This window comes from Mytilus edulis, chromosome 3 (assembly GCF_963676685.1).
Source record: "Mytilus edulis chromosome 3, xbMytEdul2.2, whole genome shotgun sequence".
Classification (NCBI taxonomy): Eukaryota; Metazoa; Mollusca; class Bivalvia; order Mytilida; family Mytilidae; genus Mytilus; species Mytilus edulis.
The window spans coordinates 58,155,459-58,178,220 of NC_092346.1; the positions used below are offsets into that span (position 1 = coordinate 58,155,459).

The 22,762-nt window shown below is 30.8% G+C and overlaps 1 protein-coding gene across 6 annotated transcripts in view; it reads right to left on the bottom strand.

The window, feature by feature from the left end:
- Positions 1-1,206: 1,206 nt before the first annotated feature.
- Positions 1,207-22,762, bottom strand: part of LOC139514400 (anaphase-promoting complex subunit 1-like) — an 86,849-nt gene continuing 65,293 nt past the window's right edge. For all 6 annotated transcript variants that reach the window (XM_071303582.1, XM_071303580.1, XM_071303581.1 and 3 more), the window contains 4 exons: positions 17,571-17,666; positions 16,016-16,205; positions 5,856-5,987; positions 1,207-1,714 (listed from right to left, as the gene is read on the bottom strand). In XM_071303582.1, the coding sequence (XP_071159683.1) occupies positions 1,620-1,714; positions 5,856-5,987; positions 16,016-16,205; positions 17,571-17,666 (513 nt within the window). In that variant the 3' untranslated portion in view covers positions 1,207-1,619. The remainder of the gene's footprint in view (positions 1,715-5,855; positions 5,988-16,015; positions 16,206-17,570; positions 17,667-22,762) is intronic.

Below are 22,762 nucleotides of genomic sequence, written 5' to 3' on the forward strand. Positions count from 1 at the left end.
AAAGAATGTTCTAGTACATGTCTATTGTACTTTCCCAACCATTTATAGTACACCTGTTAAAGATACATCCCGAAAAGCGCTTTGGACAAAAGAAATTTAATAGGCACCAATTTAATAACAAATCAGAAAACTCGCTAATAATTTTCTTCAGATTATACAAAAGTAATTTAATTCCTTACTTTACCAAATGTTTCCTATTCCTATGTCATATTAACTGAGTGTGTATTTGCATTGCGGCTAATGCATGCAAACCAGATGACGATTATGGGGTCGACTCATCTCTTTAATTCAAGACTTTCCCTCAGCAGTGTTTGTCACTTTGAATTATCCAAGGATTTGTATAGTTACTAGACTTGATTTATCTTGTTCATAGATTAATAAGATAGAAACATCAGTAAAATACTGTTGCCTTAACTGTTAATAAGATGCGATAGACAGCACTGAAGATACCAAGGTGCAATACAAAATAAAGTAAAGACATACAAGTTTTGCAGTATTATAAATATCATAAGGTCACAAAGGAAACTTGGACTTTTGAGTTAGCTAAGGGACTTCATTTTTGAACAGTAAAAGTCAAAACCATAAAAGCGGATGTATCCTGTATTTTCTGGTACATGACAACTGCTTCTATATTTTTTTGTTCATTATTCTATTTTTTTCTGTTTTCTGTTTTTTTTTGTTTTCTGTTTTAGTATTTTTTCCTGTTTTGGATAGTTTTACCTTTTTTCTTCTGTCATTTTGTTTTGGTATTGAATGATATTGTGCTTGTTACTTACATATATTCACTTAATTTCTGATCCTGTTTTAAATTTCTACCTTCAGTTCTCCTTGTTCAGTATATCATTGATATTTCCTTTTTTTTTTTTAATATTTCTTCCTTTGTAAAGTATTTCAATTTGTCTTTATCTAATTTTTCTTTTTTCCTAGTATAATATTTCTCTGACTTTGTTCAATATTTGGAATCTCATTTCTTCTATTTGCATTTGTTATTTTGTTGAACATTATTTCTACTTTCTTTGTTCAGTTTTTGTTAACTCTTTTTTCTTCCTCATAATTTTATAATTTTTTTTTTGTATGGAAAAAGAAAAGATATGCAATCCTAAGAAATGAAAATAAAATGTTCATAATGCATAACAATTCATCTCAAGAATTCTTTTACAACTGTTTTTCATCTTGACAGTTGCAGGTAGGTATACAATAATGTTGTTTTATATGGTTTTTTTCTTGTCTGTTTCTTTCAATATAACATTAGATTTTCAGAACCATTTGTTTCATCAATTTCTTGACATCATTTATTTATGCAACATTTGATAAACTTTTTGCATTTTTGTTTTGATAACTCATATAAATATACTAAAATTTCCTTCTTCTTTTTCACTTCTTTGTTTCTCTTATAACATCAGTTGTTAATAGACCATTCTGTCTGATGAAAACATATGGTATAACTCAGTAATACTTAAGTGGTGATGACATGGTAGGAATACTTATTTTTCAATGCTTAAATTTGCTGCCATTATTAGTTTCAATAGGTCATTAACCGTTTCAATACAATCTTGATAGGTTATTTTCAACTTCTTTTACTTTAAATCCATGTTAACAATGAATACAGCACCATAGTATCACACAGCAGCTTTCCATGCAGTCAGAATTCTCTTTAATGTAGACACTGACAAATATGGCAAGTTTGAACACAATACTGGTAGGGTTGGAGAACCTGCAAGTATTAAAATATTTAAAGTTTCAGTAGATTTTACAGATATCAGTCATGGTTGCACTCACTTTATCAAACCCCTAATCTGTTTTCCGTCATGACATTGAAAAACATCTATTTTAGGTATATGATAAAGTGTATATTATGATAAAGGCTCTTTCTATACTACACATCATATCAACTCTCAACCAATATTATCCTTTGTGTTGAACTCTTGGGATTATATTGATGTCTCAGATTGATAAATATGTAATATTGAAAAAGCCATATAATATTCTCTATGTATCAACAGACTGATCAAAAGGTGATTTAAAGCATATAGTCTTGCTATTTCTGTTTTTTCTAATACAGTTCAAACATAACAAACAGAAATCTCATCACCTTATTGCAATCTGTGTCATCGACTGGTGATATGTAATTGAAAACCAAACGTAATTAATGCAGCTACGACTTAATACGAGGCAGGCATTACCTGTGAAATGGGGACAAGTCTGTATGGTTTTTTGAAAAAAATCAAACAAGTTAAAAAGAGAAACGGAAATACCGTAACGTTTCTGATTTTGGTTCTGTTGTTAGGGATTTAGTTGTGACGTTATGACGTCATATTCAATGTAAACAAAGAAACGCTGTCATTAGGTAACGTCTTTTTTATTGAGTTCCTTTCTTAGACTGATAAATATACATTTTATTCAAAGTCTCATGCAAACAAGACCGCAAATGGAAGTAGATTTCTGCGCATATCCGGAAATTCAAAAACGCAACATTCCGGATCCGACATTTTTTGGAACGATTAGTTCATTAGTACAATAAAAAAATTCGGGAAAATTTCCCAATTTTTTTTTTTTTTTTTTTTATTGAATTTTCTACTGTGATAGGGGACTTCGTCCCCATATTATTAAATTTTTAAAACAACAGGCTCTAAAGAAAATGAATCTCCCATCTAGTAATAAAGTACCATTATGATATCTATTTTACTTTTATTTTGATCTGTTATATTTCTTATTTCTAACCATATTTAATGTGAATTCCTTCATGTTCTGCTATTTACATGTAAGATTGTTCAACTGTATACAAATCTAGAATGTTCTATTGTATACAATGTTTGAATACTCCACTGTATTAAAATGCAGAGTTTACCATTGTTCTTAACAAAAGTCTAAAGTTTTGAATATATTTGACAGTGACTATGTACCAAAGATCTGCTATCAATCTCAAAGTAAAAAAAGAACCAAAATAACTAAAACTGAACAAAGACAAACAAGCATGTTAACATCTCGCAGCCCAGGGTTAACTTAGTTTTTTTGAGTACTCAACATCCCCCCTTTTTTCATCTTGATCTATCGAAAAATTAAAGAAACAGATAAATGTATAATAGTGCTATTTTTTTGGTTGTACGTCATCAAATAAATTTATATTATGCAGCATTTTTTTCCAGTATTCCTACTGGGCAAGAAACTATGAGGGAATTTTTTTAATCTGTGTTATAAATCATTTTTAATAATGTTATCGTAACAATCTATTCTGTTTTTTGTGATGATTGAATATTGTTCCTGTTATAGAGTTTTCCACCTGGAATTACATAGTCTTGATTTATTTTTCTATTGGAACACATTGTATTGGGACATTTTATTGTTCTTCATAAAGCAATGACTTTTACTGCGATGTGTTGTATCTGTTTATTAAATTGGATTTGAAAATATGCATAAATCAGTCAATTGTTTGTGCCAAATATGCTAGCATGCTTCAAACCTTTGAGAATCAAACGGACCCAAAAGAGGGTGAAAACATAATGTTTATCTAATTAAATATGAATAGTTAGATATGGAAAAATCATATAGCAGACAAATACAATAATTAATAAATTTCCTTAAATAATTTTTTAGCATAAAATCAATAACAAAAAAATTAAACTGTTTCTGGAAGATTATTTTTTTATCAACTTCTGGTTTTAATGATATAAAGAGCTATTTCATACCAATATTCATTGAAATGTTTTATCACACAAGTCATCATAATGTAAAGCGAAAAGTTGTTAGGAAAAAACAAAGACAAATCAAGCTGGATTGACTTGTAATTACAATGTGTGTTCATTCCACTAGGTACAGCCATAAAACAACAATTTGCTATCAATTTGACAGAATTTTGATTACTGTTAAATGATAAATATTTTTATCAGGCATTCTGCTCTATTGGTTTAATTGTTGATCACATGATAAGTTATGTTTTATTTGGTTAATTGTGATTTTTTTATTTATGTGTAGGTATTATAGGGTGGGTGTTGGTTCATGTTGAATGATTACAGTTCAGTTAAATGTCACTTTATATCAGATTTTGTAACTTCAAAATTACAAACCAAGTTGAATCTCTTCATTGATTTTGAGATGATTTGCAATGGTTTTTCAATATTCATAACATATGATTTGAAGATATAGTAACTAAACTTAAGAGAAACAAGAATGTGTCCCCAGTACACGAATGCCCCACTCGCACTATCATTTTCTATGTTCAGTGGACCGTGAAATTGGGGTAAACCCTCTAATTTGGCATTAAAATTAAAAAGATCATATCATAGGGAACATTTATACTAAGTTTGAAGTCGATTGGACTTCAACTTCATCAAAAACTACCTTGACCAAAAACTTTAACCTGAAGCGGGACAGATGGACGAACGAACAGACGGACGGACGAACGGACGCACAGACCAGAAAACATAATGCCCCTCTACTATCGTAGGTGGGGCATAAAAAAATATGTTTAGGATGTTTCATTTTGGGGCATCACATGAATTGAAGGAAAAATGAATTAGAAATTAAACTATTAAGACAAACTTAATTAATTTAATATATACATGCATAATATTTTTTGAAATAAGCATGAATGTGAAATCATGGTTTTTAACCATCAGTTTTTGGAATACATTCAGGAGTACTTAAGGTCAACCCCATTTTGCTTTATTTAAAATGAGCATCCCTTTAAAATTTTGGCCCAAGGATACACCTGAGCCTGGCTAACCATCATCTGATGGCATGCCTTATAACATTCCTAATAAACTAATATATTTGCATTGTCCCCTGCTCTGCAGATATTTTATCTATCCAGGGCCGGGGCAGTAACTAACTAAAAAAACATCTTTTTTTGTTGTTCTTTAAAACAATCTATAAATAAAAAGCGTGTGCTGGGGACAAAAAAAATTATGAAAAGGCCATTTTCCATATATTTAATATTTCCACGGGTCATAAGTCTTTTCGAAAAAGACTATTGTCCACCTAAATAAAATTTGTCCGAGATAGCGCTATTATTAACCTATAGTATAAGTTTTATGGCAAGAATTTACCTGTGAGAGGCTGACAAGGTCATTTTCCATAGATTTTATATTTCCAAGGGGCATAAATCTTTTAAAATTAAAGAACCTTAGTGAGCACACTCACATACCCCACGTCCCTACATTGTCACTGGAGAAATAAAATTACTGTAAGAAAAAAAAATTGAATCATAATTTCCTGTCGATATGCACATCTCCATAGTATGTCCTAATTATCTAAAAGGTTTTATGAAATTCTGCTTCGTTGCATGGGGTATAAAAAGTGATTGACCACCATTATAGAACTTGTCCAAGATATTGACGATATTAAGGTATAGTACAAGTTTTATAAAAATCAGGCAAGAATTGTACCCGTGAGAGGGCTGACAAGGTCATTTTCCATAAATTTAATATTTTCAAGGGGCATAAATCTTTTTAAAAAAGTGAAAGGCACCCATTATAGAACTTATCAAAAATATTGCTGATATTAAGCTATAGTATAAGTTTTATAGCAAGAATTGTACCCATGAAAGTGTTAACAAAACCAGATGGATACACTGACTATTTTTATCTTTCTTTTGAACTAATATGGTATACATAATTGTTTAGGGGATTTTCTTTAAAGACCTATTGGTGGCTTTGGGCTGTTTTAGCTCTTTGGTCTAGTTGTAAGCTCTTTGACACATTCCCGGTTTCCATTATCTATTATATTCAAAAAGTTAACAAAGAATCCCCAAAGGGAAAATACTGAGACAATGGACAAAACTTGACAGAAATATATCCCTGTCTTTTGAGCCAGTGAGATCAGATTAAGCTTGTATTGGTTGTAATGTTTGTACTCACCTTCTACGATTATATTTGAGATATTTGTTGGGGTTGGAATATCAAACCAGGTCAGATATGGGGTCAACTGTAAAAGTTCATAACCTTTTAAAACTTCTCCTTGTAAATATTTAACCAGCAATTCCATGTGATCTGAAAAATATTTGAAAAAGTAGTAACTGGAGTGAAGAAATTATCGCAATGTTTTTATTATTGCGAAAAATGCGACAGAGTTATAATTGGAATAATTTAAACTCACATATTGAACAGGATTTTTCTTAATATTGCAAAAATTCAAATTGCATTTTAGTCTAAAATAACAAAATCACAATAATAAATGCTCGCAATAGTCTCTGAATTAATAGTAGAAGTGGAGTAAAGAAATATTCTAATAATTCAGCTGAAGATTTTGATTAATTTTTATCACACTTGTTTGATTAGTTTTGGAAGTGCTATTTAATTGTATTTTCATTACAATTATAGAGAACAATGAACTTAAAACAATTATAAAGCAAAACTGCTTCTGTACCAATTACCAAACTCAAACATAATGAAGAATTGCTATTTCAAGAATTGGAAAATGGCCAATTAATAAGGTTAACTAGGCCTGTCATTTTTTCTTTTGTATAAATGACAAACAAAGAACAAATATAAACTTAAAGTAATCACAATTAATGATACCATGTCAAAGAATAAGAGAAACGTCAAGAAATTGGACGATTCATCTATCAAACAGATGAATCGAGTCTGAGAATAACACCTGGTATACCATGTGATACAATAAAAGTACAAGACCCTTATATAACATGCTGACATAGGTACTGACATATGACATTCTTTTACTCAATTATTTGATTTCCAGGGGAGTATTCTTCCTTGGTCTCATAATAATATAATATGCTATAATGAGAACACGTTTCTTCCCAATTTACCAAGTTAACATTTCATTCTAAAAATAAATAAACAGGGAAGGCATCACAAATAAAATTAATAGATACAAATTTAAATCGATCAACTTTTCAAATATTTGAAGATAGAAAAACCAATTATTTTCCAGGGAAATCATCCATTTCCTATCTGCACATAAAACCACAGTAACCAGTGTAATTAAAAAGTACAACAACAAGGAATAACGTTCATCAATTCCCTCTTTAGTCCAACTTTAAAATAGCTGACTCTTTGTAGCTTATAACTTAATTACTAGTCCTTTTATCAGGCATTTTAGTTATAAAAAAAAAGATATTAGTTTAAGTCATCTGCTATCTCTATTTATTATTAAATCGAAAACATGCAATAAACTGCATCACAAAGTAATAATAAAGTTTCATGTGATTAGGTATTATATAAAATGGTTCATTAAAGATACTATAAAATACCTAACGGTTTACTGAAAATATTTATCAGAATATTATATAACATTTTGATTTACAGATAATTCCTAATTTCCCCAAAGCTGACTGCCATAAAATACTTCTGCTCCATTTGCAATTTTGAAAATATGAATAGCTGGAAAATTTATAATAAAGTTGTTTATTAAGATTAACAAAATAAAAAAAAGATTAAAGTTATAAATATTTAGTGCAAAAGTACTAAAAATCTATATGTATTAACTAAATGAATCTGAAATCAATATCCTTCATTGTCAAAACAATATATTTATTGTCACTTTGCATTCATTTTTTTTCTTAATAAGACCTATATAATTCACTAGGTCTTCATCAAAAATATATATTTTATGCAAAATTTAATGTACACTAGCAGTAATCATAATTGTGAAACTAAGACACTTTCTTTAGATTGTTTTTGCATTTAATTCCTTTATTAATTATGAAACAAGGACATGTATCTAAAGTTTAAATGAAGTGGATGTAAGCAATCATAGGCAACCATACAGCCTTCTACAATGAGCAAAACCCATACTGTATAGTGGCCTATTAAAAGCCCACACATTATTATTTTCTAACAAAACAATTTACTAATACAAGTTATACGGTATAATAGACCATTGGACCTTATGGTTACAAATTAGGAATTTTAACAAATATTTCTGTGGATCATTTTTTAATGCTTTTAGATGTTTCATAAAATATTTTTAATGAATTGTTCTTCTAGGCTCTCACAAAACCCCAAAGAAACATTATTCATTTTTCAATTTTATATAATTACATTAAATGTATGTTTCATTATAATACATTATTCTGTTCGACTAACTGCACTTCTTGCGTTATTCCTTAATCAATTGCATTACACAACAAAATTTATCATTCATGATGATACGAGGTCCCACATTAAAGTACACAGGTGAATTAAATAAAAACTTGATAAAAATCATGTTTTCATGATCCTAGCTAACAAATGTATTTATAAGTATTGAATGCTTCTTTTTGTAACTTCATAGGGTTGTAAAAGCGTTGACCGTGCGCACATTTTTAGAACTAGAGGCTCTTAAGAGACTGTGTCGCTCACCTTGGTCTATGTGCATATTAAACAAAGGACACAGATGGATTCATGACAAAATTGTGTTTTGGTGATGGTGATGCATTTAAAGTTCTTACTTTACTGCACGTTCTTGCTACTTACAATTATCTCTATCTATAATGATCTTTGCCCATTAGTAACAGAGGAAATTATTTTGTTTAAACATATTTATTTATAGTGGATTGGGAAACAAGTTTTGCAACTTATATTAATCCCTTTCCACTTTGCAGGTGCGAGTGCTGCCTTGTAGCGGCATTAGCCTACTATTTTTCGAAATCTACAAGGATGTCTTTAACGTGCAAGAGATATGGCTCTCTCTTAACACGGGTAAGCCATTTATCTTCCCCTTCCGACGGACTATCGTTGTTTCCTCAAGACCATACTCCCAGATGGTGTCAAGGGAGAGCCGAAAATTGAGTTCCGGAAATTTTCATCCCAAACAGAAATTGAACCAGGAACCTTTGTGTTAGTAGTCCGATGCACTAACCACTACACCACGTCTCTCTCTAGATGTGTCAAAGCAACACGAATGGCCCCATCTCAAAATTTCAAGAGCCAGTGTCGCTCACCTTGGTCCTATGTGCATATTTAACAAAGGACACAGATGGATTCATGACAAAATTGTGTTTTGGTGATGGTGATGCATTTGAAGTTCTTACTTTACTGCACGTTCTTGCTACTTACAATTATCTCTATCTATAATGATCTTTGCCCATTAGTAACAGAGGAAATTATTTTGTTTAAACATATTTATTTATAGTGGATTGGGAAACAAGTTTTGCAACTTATATTAATCCCTTTCCACTTTGCGGGTGCGAGTGCTGCCTTGTAGCGGCATTAGCCTACTATTTTTCAATATCTACAAAGGTGTCTTTAACGTGCAAGAGATATGGCTCTCTCTTAACACGGGTAAGCCATTTATCTTCCGCTTCTGACGGACTATCATCGTTTCCTCAAGACCATACTCCCAGATGGTGTCAAGGGAGAGCCGAAAATTGAGTTCCTGAAATTTTCATCCCAAACAGAAATCGAACCAGGAACCTTTGTGTTAGTAGTCCGATGCACTAACCACTACACCACGTCTCTCTCTAGATGTGTCAAAGCAATACGAATGGCCCCATCTCAAAATTTCAAAAAATCTGCAATTTCAATAACACATGTGGACACAAACATGATGGTAGTCTCACATGTCAAAAATCAGCTGAAAATCTGGAGGCGTATAGAAAAAAGGTCTGTATAACTGTGATTTTCAACAATTTTCAAAGTTGTTAACCCTTAGTTTTGGCAAAAATTAGCGGAGCAAAACAAATTTTAAACTTGATCTGCAACTCATCATAGTCATCAAAAAGTCTGTATAAATGCGATTTTTCAAAAAATTATCAAAGTCCAAAGCCAAAATTACAGCAAAAAATAGTCGATTGAATCAAAACATAAACTTGATCTATAACTCATCATGGGTAACTCACATACCAAAAATCAGCCAAATATCTGAAAGCGTTTAGAAAAAAAGTCTGTATAACTGTGATTTTCAACAATTTATCAAAGTCCATAGCCTGTAATTTCGGCAAAAATTAGCCAAGTACAACAAAACTTTAACTCATCTTGATTAACTCACATGCCAAAAATTATCCCAATATCTGAAAGCGTTTAGAAAAAAAGTCTGTATAACTGAGCTTTTTAACAATTTATCAAAGTCCAAAGCCCATAATTTCGGTAAAAATTAGCGGAGCGGAATGAAACTTAAACTTAATCTGTAACTTATCATGGTTAATTCACATACAAAAAATCAGCCCAATATGTAAAGGCGTTTAGAAAAAAACCTCTGTATAATGGTTTGTTGCGGAATGATGGAATGACGGAATTACGGAATTTTGGGATTACAGAATTACGGAATTACAGAATTTCGGAATTTTAGAATCTCAGACAAGGATAAAACTATATGGCACCAACAACTTTGTTGCAGGGCCATAAAAATTTACAAAAATTTACCAAATTAATGAAAATTGTTAAAAATTGACTATAAAGGGCAATTACTCCTTATGGGGTCAACTGACCATTTTGGTCATGCTGACTTATTTGTAGATTTTACTTTACTGAACATTATTGCTGTTTTCAGTTTATCCCTATCTATAATAGTATTCAAGATATTAACCAAAAACAGCAAAATTTCTTTAAAAATTACTAATTGGGGGGCAGCAAACCAACAACCAGTTGTCCATTTTTTATGAAAATTTCAAAGCAGATAGATATTGACTGGATAAACAATTTAACGTCAGATTTTCTCTGAATGCTTTGGTTTCAGAGGTATAAGCCAAAATCTACAGTTTACCCCTATGTTCTATTTTTAGCCATGGCGGCCATCTTGGTTGGTTGGCTGGGTCACCGCACACATTTTTTAAACTAGATACCCCAATGATGATTGTGGCCAAGTTTAGTTAAAGTTGGCCATGCAGTTTCAGAGGAGAAGATTTTTGTAAAAGATTACAAAAAAAATGAAAAATTGGTAAAAAATTACTATAAAGGGCAATAACTTCTTAAGGATCAACTGATCTTTTTGGTCATGTTGACTTATTTGTAGATCTTACTTTGCTGAACATTATTGCTATTACAGTTCATCTCTATCTATAATAGGATTCAAGATAATAACCAAAAACGACAAAATTTCTTTAAAATTACCAATTTAGGGGCTGCAACCCAACAACCGGTTGTCCGATTCATCTGAAAATTTTGTAAAAGTAAACAACGACGGACAACGGATGCCAAGTGATGAGAAAAGCTCACTTGGACCTTTGGGCCAGGTGGGCTAAAAATGTACTTCGCTCAACGCTTTTACACCCCAATGAAGTTACAAAAAGAAGCATTCAATTCTTAAATAATTTTTAAATTCTGCGGTTTATCCACTGGTTATAATTCAATTACCACAACATTTCAATTCTACTAACAGAAACTGAATGTGATTAGTTATACTTTCATGTCTTGAAAATAGTTCTAAGATAAGATTTCATGTCTTTTTATTCAGAAATTTCAATCATATAGAGCATTTAACCCTTAAACTAGTAAGTGTGTATATGACACAGATGCCTCAACCACACTATCCTTTTCTATGTTCAATGGTTCTTGAAATTGGGGTTAAAACTCATAATATAGGGAACATGTAATTGGACTTGAAATTCATCAAACTAAAAACTTAAACCTGAAGCGTGACAGATAGGTGAACTGACAGACAAACGATTAAATGCATAGACCGAAGAACATAAGGCCCCAAGGGCATAAATAGAAAATAAACCAGCATTCTGAGAGTATTGCATGGCAACACATAGTCCCTTACTGGTTAAAGATTATTTGTACTGGAACAAAATGCCAACTTGATGTACAAATTGTCATAGTGTTATAACTATATAAGATAATCATTAAGCAAGACGAAAAAAAAGTGTGAAAAACTAATTATTTTTAAGTGTGAATGTTTCAAGTCCACAAGGACCACAATTCTGCACAAAAGCATCAAACCAAAACAAAATTCAAACTTGCTCTGAAACCTGTCATAAAACTTTATACGATTTATAAAATAAATATCTTAAAGCATGACGAAACTAGAGGGTCCAAGGACCCTGTGTCGCTCACCTGATATTTTTATTTACAATTGTTACATGATAAATGCAACTGTTGTACTGTCGTTTAGTTTCAGAGATATAATACTAAAAAGTGCATTTGAAACCTATGCTTTATTTCAGCCATGTGGGCAGGCAGGGTCATCATACACAGTGGTCCCTGGATATCCTAGTGGTGATTTAAACCAAGTTTGTTTAAATTCAACAGTTGTTTAAGGGGAGAATTTTTGTAAAATTTATCTAACAAGAAATGCAAAGTAATGAGAAAGTTGTGAAGTAGTTTTGTTGTTGCGCAACACCCCCCCCCCCCCCACTTTGCCAAAAAAAACAAAAAGGTAATAAAAAATTATCATATAAGGGCAATCTATCCTATTAATGATTTCTGCAAAATTCAGTTGATTGTGCAAGGGTTGTATAGCCAGCTGAGGTCGTTAAAAACTCTCTTTCTTTTGTTGTTGCAGATAGATCTTGACCTGATAAGCAATTTTACCACATGTCAGATTTGCTCTAAATGCTTTGGTTTTTGAGTGATAAGCCAAAAACTGCATTTTACCCCTATGTTCTATTTTTAGCCATGGCGGCCATCTTGATTGGTTGGCCGGGTCACCGGACACAATTTTTAAACTAGATACCCCAATGATGATTGTGGCCAAGTTTGGTTTAATTTGGTCCAGTTGTTTCAAAGGAGAAGATTTTTGTAAAAGATAACTAAGATTTACGAAAAATGGTTAAAAATTGACTATAAAGGGCAATAACTCCTAAAGGGGTCAACAGACCATTTTGGTCATGCTGACTTATTTGTAGATCTTACTTAGCTGAACATTTTTGCTGTTTACAGTTTATCTCTATCTATAATAATATTCAAGATAATAACCAAAAACAGCAAAATTTCCTTAAAATTACCAATTCAGGGGCAGCAACCTATCAACGAGTTGTCCGATTCATCTCAAAATTTCAGGGCAGATAGATCTTGACCTGATAAACAATTTTACTACATGTCAGATTTGCTCTAAATGCTTCGGTTTTTGAGTGATAAGCCAAAAACTGCATTTTACCCCCTATGTTCTATTTTTAGCCATGGCGGCCATCTTGGTTGGTTGGCCGGATCACCGGACACAATTTTTAATTTAGATACCCTAATGATGATTGTGGCCAAGTTTGGTTTAATTTGGTCCAGTATTTTCAGAGGAGAAGATTTTTGTAAAAGATAACTAAGATTTACGAAAAATGGTTAAAAATTGACTATAAAGGGCAATAACTTCTAAAGAGGTCAACAGACCATTTTGGTCAGGTTGACTTATTTGTAGATCTTACTTTGTTGAACATTTTTGCTGTTCACAGTTTATCTCTATCTATAATAATATTCAAGATAATAACCAAAAACAGCAAAATTTTCTCAAAATTACCAATTCAGGGGCAGCAACCTACCAACGGGTTGTCTGATTCATCTGAAAATTTCAGGGCAGATAGATCTTAACCTGATGAACAATTTTACCCCATGTCAGATTTGCTCTAAATGCTTTGGTTTTTGAGTTATAAGCCAAAAACTGCATTTTACCCCTATGTTCTATTTTTAGCCATGGCGGCCATCTTGGTTGGTTGGGCGGGTCACCGGACACAATTTTTAAACTAGATACCCCAATGATGATTGTGGCCAAGTTTGGTTTAATTTGGTCCAGTAGTTTCAGAGGAGAAGATTTTTGTAAAAGTTAACGACGGACGACGACGGACGACGGACGACGGACGCCAAGTGATGAGAAAAGCTCACTTGGCCCTTCGGGCCAGGTGAGCTAAAAAGTGTGGAAAACTGAACTTTTCTAAGTCAAAGGACCATTACTCTGCACAAAATCATTAACTGGAATCAAATTTGAACTTGATCTATAACTATTCATGATAAAACAAAGCAACAATTATTAAATCAATATCTTTAACCATGACAAAAAAAAGTGCAGAAAACTGATCATTTGAGTGAATTTTTTATATAAGTCCAAGGACCATAACTCTGCACAAAATCATCAGACCTGAACAAAATTCTAACTTAATCTGTAACTTGTCATGATAAAACAAATGTACCAATCATCAAATCAATATTTTCAAGCATGACAAAGAAAAGTGTGGAAATCTAATTAGTTTGGTGTTAAGGACCATAACTCGGCACAAAATCATTAGACCGGTACAGATTCAAACTTGATCTGAAATTGGATAAAATGCGTGCTAGACGGTGTTCCTGGAAACAACACACCAACGTTTTGCTTTTTGGTCAAGGTGACACAAAAAACAATCCAAATTTAATAACAGTGACCTTGAACTTTGACCTTTTGACCCCAATAGCTATAAGCTTCATCTTTTTAAAATTTTTCATTGGTATTAGTTTCTGTTCAATAATTGAAGAAATCTCAAAATATTATCCAAAAAGCCTTTTTATAATGAATTCGTTAATGAATTCGTTGAAGCTTTCTAGTAATTCCAAGGTATTGATAGACATCTATTTGTAAGTGAGAAAACAAATCTATCTACCAGATCAATTTTGAATACTTGTTTCATTATAGATATTTGACATCTGCAGAGGTAGAAATGAGAGAGTATTTTATTTCTTTTATCATTTCTTTGGAACGTGACAAATAGTCTTTACTTGATGAAGATTATATAACATAGTCATTTGTTTAACATCAATTTACGATATTAAATTTATCCGTTCAGTGTACATTTCCTAATCATAAAAACGATACACAATTACTTTATGAAATTGTATGACGTTAGATATAGTAATCATTTTTTGTTATTTACACGATGACTGTGTTGGGCCATGCCAGACAACAATTATCATGGCTCCTTAACCCCAGTGACTATTCCTACTGATGCATTTAGACATACGATCTTACAGTAATCAATTACTTCTTACATAATACAAATATAATCATACGATTCATTTGATTTCTGACACGCTTCAAAGATCAACTGTTTTAAAAAGTCATAACTATCATGCAATATAATTTATCAACATTCTATATCGCAAATAAACATTTATTCTTTCTCTTGCGAATGATACTTGTTGCAATTAAAAGATGTTTTTTTGCTTTGCTAGGAACAGTGATCATAAATATCAATTGACACTTTATCAAATAAAAATATATTAATAGCAAAGACCATCAAGCTTTGAAGAAATAGTAAAATAAACAAAATATGGGAGTTTTAATAACACTAATTACACAATCACGAAATCTTAATTAACGTAAAATTTATAGAACCAAGGTACTTGGGAGTTAACGTCCAAAATCACAACATAAATCTATCATAGAAGAGTACACACCACCTAATGGAGACAGACTTATTTAAACATTATTACTCATAATTAGCCATTGTAATTGTATGAAGCCTAACATAAATAAATATCTATAAAGATTACTTGTACTTAGCCCAAAGAAAATCCATACAAATGTATAACTTTAATACTGTAAGTGCAATATAAGTTGTTTTTGCATCATAGGCGAAAGATAAAAAGATTAAAATAATTTCAAGCGTTATTAGAAAAAAAAACCTGCAAATTTATAGGTGAGGTATGATGGTTCTATAGAAGTAATTGCTTGTCATAATTATTTCTGAGCAGGAAGGAAACAATAATAGATTTAGTGTTAATATCTTTTAGTGTTTTAGAAAAATAATCAAATTTTCATTTCACACCTACTTGTTATATGCTAGTTCATTGATTTCCCTGTCAGAGTCATTTTACTTTAGCTTACAAATTCTATATGATAGAATTTCAAAGATGAATATTGCATTAACAATATCTAACCTGCTTGCTTGAACAATCACCTTAGAAATTGCCCTGCAATCCCACTGGAATTCATTAAAATCACATTGGAAATTGTCCAGAAATTCCACTGGGATTTCATTGAATCCCACTGGGATTTAAAAAATATCACTGAGATATCACAGAGATTCCACTGGAATTCCGAAGTGGGATTTGTATGGGATTCCAGTGGAATTTCACTGACCATTTTTAGAATGGTAACCTGTAAGCTGTTTGTCAAGAACATTTTTCTAGTTTATGTGATAGAATTTTTAAAGATAAACATCCCATTAACAATATCTAACCTGATTGCCATTTGTCTAGAACATTTTCTAGTTTGGCTTTTAGAGACAACAGAAACTCCATCTTTAACAGCTGATTTTTGTGGTCTACATCCTGACTGAGTATCTGATGGTTACTTCTATAGTACGCAAGAGCAAGCTTCAGTTGTGTTACACCCTCCGACTTCAAATCAAAATCTGGTTTGTCTAAAATCTAAAATAAATTAAATAAATGTAACACCATCTGCTCTACAGTCAAAGTTTTTTTTGTCTAGAATCTTAATTAAATAAATAAATCAACGAGCCTTGAGAACAAATGTATCATTTTCTGTATTTAATTTAAAAAGAGAATTAGAAGATGATATATCATTGCCAATAAAACAACTATCTGTTACAGACAAAATGAAAAAGATGTGAACAATAACAGGTCATTATATGACCTTCAACAATGATCAAAACAAATACAGTATATTTAGCACAACATAGGCCATTGGATGACAAAATGTAAAAATTTAAAAGGGAAAACCAACAACCTGATATACACAAACAATAAACAAAAAACAGTTTTGGCAGACAACAACTATAACTTTCAATTTAGAAACTTACAGATGACAGGTCATGTATTAGTTTAAATAAAATAAGTCCTGAAAATTTTTTTTCTTTCATAAAAAAAATTAGATCCTGAAACTCAAATTCCTCAAATGAAACACAGATAAATCAAAGGAAAGTAAACAAAACCATGACATTGAACTAGAATGAAATTATTTTCCATTACTAACCAATTTTTACATAGCTCTTAAAAAGTAATCAATAATGAAAAAAAAATGGTTCCAGTTCAATTCAGTTCAGTTGGCAGATTTATGCTGTATGACATATTTAATTTCCATTTTTGATAAACATGGGGAATACATTTTGATTTATGACGTACCTTTATGTCGCAAGGTTCAGATAATGAAAAATCAACTAGACACATTTGAAACTAAGGGATAATCTTACTTATACAGTCAGAAATCCCAGGAACAACCAAGGTGTCTTTAGTAGTGTAAAGATTAAGATGGACTCATTTCTCTATTTTTCTTTTTTACATATTTTTTTAATCTTTTGGGGAAATATTTAACAAAATGCTCTTCCATCAATATGTTATATTTATGTAGTCAGTAATATGTTAAGTTAAGTGATCCTGAAAAAATAAAAACAAAATGCAACTTGAAATTAAGTTCTTCCCCTGGCAGCCATTTTTTTAAATCTAGCTGGAATAAATGTGGAATTCATAAAGAACCTACATTTTTTAACATTGATAAGAAACATCTTAACCAAATTTGTCAACAATAAGCAAAAAAAAATACAACACAAGCGAAATTAATGTCTCAAAATAATAATTTGATATTCACTTCCTACAAATAAAGTTACACTGTTCTAAGACTTATATATCCCAAGGTGTTCTAATGATTGTCACTGCCAACTATTCAATTTTCATAACAAATTAAATTCAAATTTTCTTCTCTCAAAGGGAATCTATTTCAATTTCATCTTACACAATATCTAGAAGTTTTTTCTCAACTGATAGTAAAAGTTTTACCTGATTAAGTCCCAGCAAGGACATTATAGCTTCTGGTTTTTCCCTGGTGACACATTCGTATAACACTGCTGACAGTATCTGAAGAATAGCACAATCCTGAAAAAAAGACATTTTTGGTTATTATGTCACTAAATAAAACCTAAATAAATGTATTTGTATTGTCTTAGGGGGATTCAAAACTGTTGATTTTTACTTAACTAGACTCTTCCTGTTCTGCTAGGATAAATGCAGTTTTAAGCAGGAAGTTGTTCATAAAACAACTTTAATTTTTCATTCCTTTTGTAGAAAAAATCTTTTAGGATTACAATCTCTTATAAAAAAAAAGTTATAAGGATTCTCTGCCATTTTACTTTCCTTTTCAATTTTTTATCCTGGTTTTTTTCTTTCTTTTTTACAAATTGGATGTTGTTGAGTTACATGATTATTCTATTGAGTGTATATCATTGTGAAAATGTAAGTACTATTTCTTCTATTGAGTGTATATCATTGTGTACATGTAGGTACTATTTCTTCTATTGAGGTGTATATCATTGTGTACATGTAAGTACTATTTCTTCTATTGAGTGTATAGAATTGTGTACATGTAAGTACTATTTCTTCTATTGAGGTGTATATCATTGTGTACATACATGTAAGTACTATTTCTTCTATTGAGTGTATATCATTGTGTACATGTAAGTACTATATCTTCTATTGAGTGTATATCATTGTGGACATGTAAGTACTATTTCTTCTATTCAGTGTATATCATTGTGGACATGTAAGTACTATTTCTTCTATTGAGTGTATATCATTGTGGACATGTAAGTACTATTTCTTCTATTGAGGTGTATATCATTGTGTACATACATGTAAGTACTATTTCTTCATGTAAGTACTATTTCTTCTATTGAGTGTATATCATTGTGGACATGTAAGTACTATTTCTTCTATTGAGTATATATCATTGTGGACATGTAAGTACTATTTCTTCTATTGAGTGTATATCATTGTGGACATGTAAGTACTATTTCTTCTATTGAGTGTATATCATTGTGGACATGTAAGTACTATTTCTTCTATTGAGTGTATATCATTGTGGACATGTAAGTACTATTTCTTCTATTGAGTGTATATCATTGTGGACATGTAAGTACTATTTCTTCTATTGAGTGTATATCATTGTGTACATGTAAGTACTATTTCTTCTATTGAGTGTATATCATTGTGTACATGTAAGTACTATTTCTTCTATTGAGTGTATATCATTGTGGACATGTAAGTACTATTTCTTCTATTGAGTGTATATCATTGTGGACATGTAAGTACTATTTCTTCTATTGAGGTGTATATCATTGTGTACATACATGTAAGTACTATGTACATGTAAGTACTATTTCTTCTATTCAGTATATATCATTGTGGACATGTAAGTACTATTTCTTCTATTGAGTGTATATCATTGTGGACATGTAAGTACTATTTCTTCTATTGAGTGTATATCATTGTGGACATGTAAGTACTATTTCTTCTATTGAGGTGTATATCATTGTGTACATACATGTAAGTACTATTTCTTCATGTAAGTACTATTTCTTCTATTGAGTGTATATCATTGTGGACATGTAAGTACTATTTCTTCTATTGAGTATATATCATTGTGGACATGTAAGTACTATTTCTTCTATTGAGTGTATATCATTGTGGACATGTAAGTACTATTTCTTCTATTGAGTATATATCATTGTGGACATGTAAGTACTATTTCTTCTATTGAGTGTATATCATTGTGGACATGTAAGTACTATTTCTTCTATTGAGTGTATATCATTGTGTACATGTAAGTACTATTTCTTCTATTGAGTGTATATCATTGTGTACATGTAAGTACTATTTCTTCTATTGAGTGTATAGAATTGTGTACATGTAAGTACTATTTCTTCTATTGAGGTGTATATCATTGTGTACATACATGTAAGTACTATTTCTTCTATTGAGTGTATATCATTGTGGACATGTAAGTACTATTTCTTCTATTGAGGTGTATATCATTGTGTACATACATGTAAGTACTATTTCTTCTATTGAGTGTATATTATTGTGGACATGTAAGTACTATTTCTTCTATTGAGTGTATATCATTGTGGACATGTAAGTACTATTTCTTCTATTGAGTGTATATCATTGTGGACATGTAAGTACTATTTCTTCTATTGAGTGTATATCATTGTGGACATGTAAGTACTATTTCTTCTATTGAGTGTATATCATTGTGTACATGTCAGTACTATTTCTTCTATTGAGTGTATATCATTGTGTACATGTAAGTACTATTTCTTCTATTGAGTGTATATCATTGTGGACATGTAAGTACTATTTCTTCTATTGAGTATATATCATTGTGTACATGTAGGTACTATTTCTTCTATTGAGTGTATATTATTGTGGACATGTAAGTACTATTTCTTCTATTGAGTGTATATCATTGTGGACATGTAAGTACTATTTCTTCTATTGAGTGTATATCATTGTGTACATGTAAGTACTATTTCTTCTATTGAGTGTATATCATTGTGGACATGTAAGTACTATTTCTTCTATTGAGTGTATATCATTGTGGACATGTAAGTACTATTTCTTCTATTGAGTGTATATTATTGTGGACATGTAAGTACTATTTCTTCTATTGAGTGTATATCATTGTGGACATGTAAGTACTATTTCTTCTATTGAGTATATATCATTGTGGACATGTAAGTACTATTTCTTCTATTGAGTGTATATCATTGTGGACATGTAAGTACTATTTCTTCTATTGAGTGTATATTATTGTGGACATGTAAGTACTATTTCTTCTATTGAGTGTATATCATTGTGGACATGTAAGTACTATTTCTTCTATTGAGTATATATCATTGTGGACATGTAAGTACTATTTCTTCTATTGAGTATATATCATTGTGGACATGTAAGTACTATTTCTTCTATTGAGTGTATATCATTGTGTACATGTAAGTACTATTTCTTCTATTGAGTGTATATCATTGTGTACATGTAAGTACTATTTCTTCTATTGAGTGTATAGAATTGTGTACATGTAAGTACTATTTCTTCTATTGAGGTGTATATCATTGTGTACAAACATGTTAGTACTATTTCTTCTATTGAGTGTATATCATTGTGGACATGTAAGTACTATTTCTTCTATTGAGTGTATATTATTGTGGACATGTCAGTACTATTTCTTCTATTGAGTGTATATCATTGTGTACATGTAGGTACTATTTCTTCTATTGAGTGTATATCATTGTGGACATGTAAGTACTATTTCTTCTATTGAGTGTATATCATTGTGGACATGTAAGTACTATTTCTTCTATTGAGTGTATATTATTGTGGACATGTAAGTACTATTTCTTCTATTGAGTGTATATCATTGTGTACATGTAAGTACTATTTCTTCTATTGAGTGTATATCATTGTGGACATGTAAGTACTATTTCTTCTATTGAGTATATATCATTGTGGACATGTAAGTACTATTTCTTCTATTGAGTGTATATCATTGTGTACATGTAAGTACTATTTCTTCTATTGAGTATATATCATTGTGGACATGTAAGTACTATTTCTTCTATTGAGTATATATCATTGTGGACATGTAAGTACTATTTCTTCTATTGAGTGTATATCATTGTGTACATGTAAGTACTATTTCTTCTATTGAGTGTATATCATTGTGGACATGTAAGTACTATTTCTTCATGTAAGTACTATTTCTTCTATTGAGTGTATATCATTGTGGACATGTAAGTACTATTTCTTCTATTGAGTGTATATCATTGTGGACATGTAAGTACTATTTCTTCTATTGAGTGTATATTATTGTGGACATGTAAGTACTATTTCTTCTATTGAGTGTATATCATTGTGGACATGTAAGTACTATTTCTTCTATTGAGTATATATCATTGTGGACATGTAAGTACTATTTCTTCTATTGAGTGTATATCATTGTGGACATGTAAGTACTATTTCTTCTATTGAGTGTATATTATTGTGGACATGTAAGTACTATTTCTTCTATTGAGTGTATATCATTGTGGACATGTAAGTACTATTTCTTCTATTGAGTATATATCATTGTGGACATGTAAGTACTATTTCTTCTATTGAGTATATATCATTGTGGACATGTAAGTACTATTTCTTCTATTGAGTGTATATCATTGTGTACATGTAAGTACTATTTCTTCTATTGAGTGTATATCATTGTGTACATGTAAGTACTATTTCTTCTATTGAGTGTATAGAATTGTGTACATGTAAGTACTATTTCTTCTATTGAGGTGTATATCATTGTGTACATACATGTAAGTACTATTTCTTCTATTGAGTGTATATCATTGTGGACATGTAAGTACTATTTCTTCTATTGAGTGTATATTATTGTGGACATGTAAGTACTATTTCTTCTATTGAGTGTATATCATTGTGGACATGTAAGTACTATTTCTTCTATTGAGTGTATATCATTGTGTACATGTAAGTACTATTTCTTCTATTGAGTGTATATCATTGTGGACATGTAAGTACTATTTCTTCTATTGAGTATATATCATTGTGTACATGTAAGTACTATTTCTTCTATTGAGTGTATATCATTGTGTACATGTAAGTACTATATCTTCTATTGAGTGTATATCATTGTGTACATGTAAGTACTATTTCTTCTATTGAGTGTATATCATTGTGGACATGTAAGTACTATTTCTTCTATTGAGTGTATATCATTGTGGACATGTAAGTACTATTTCTTCTATTGAGTATATATCATTGTGGACATGTAAGTACTATTTCTTCTATTGAGTGTATATCATTGTGGACATGTAAGTACTATTTCTTCTATTGAGTGTATATCATTGTGGACATGTAAGTACTATTTCTTCATGTAAGTACTATTTCTTCTATTGAGTGTATATCATTGTGGACATGTAAGTACTATTTCTTCTATTGAGTATATATCATTGTGGACATGTAGGTACTATTTCTTCTATTGAGTGTATATCATTGTGTACATGTAAGTACTATTTCTTCTATTGAGTGTATATCATTGTGTACATGTAAGTACTATTTCTTCTATTGAGTGTATAGAATTGTGTACATGTAAGTACTATTTCTTCTATTGAGGTGTATATCATTGTGTACATACA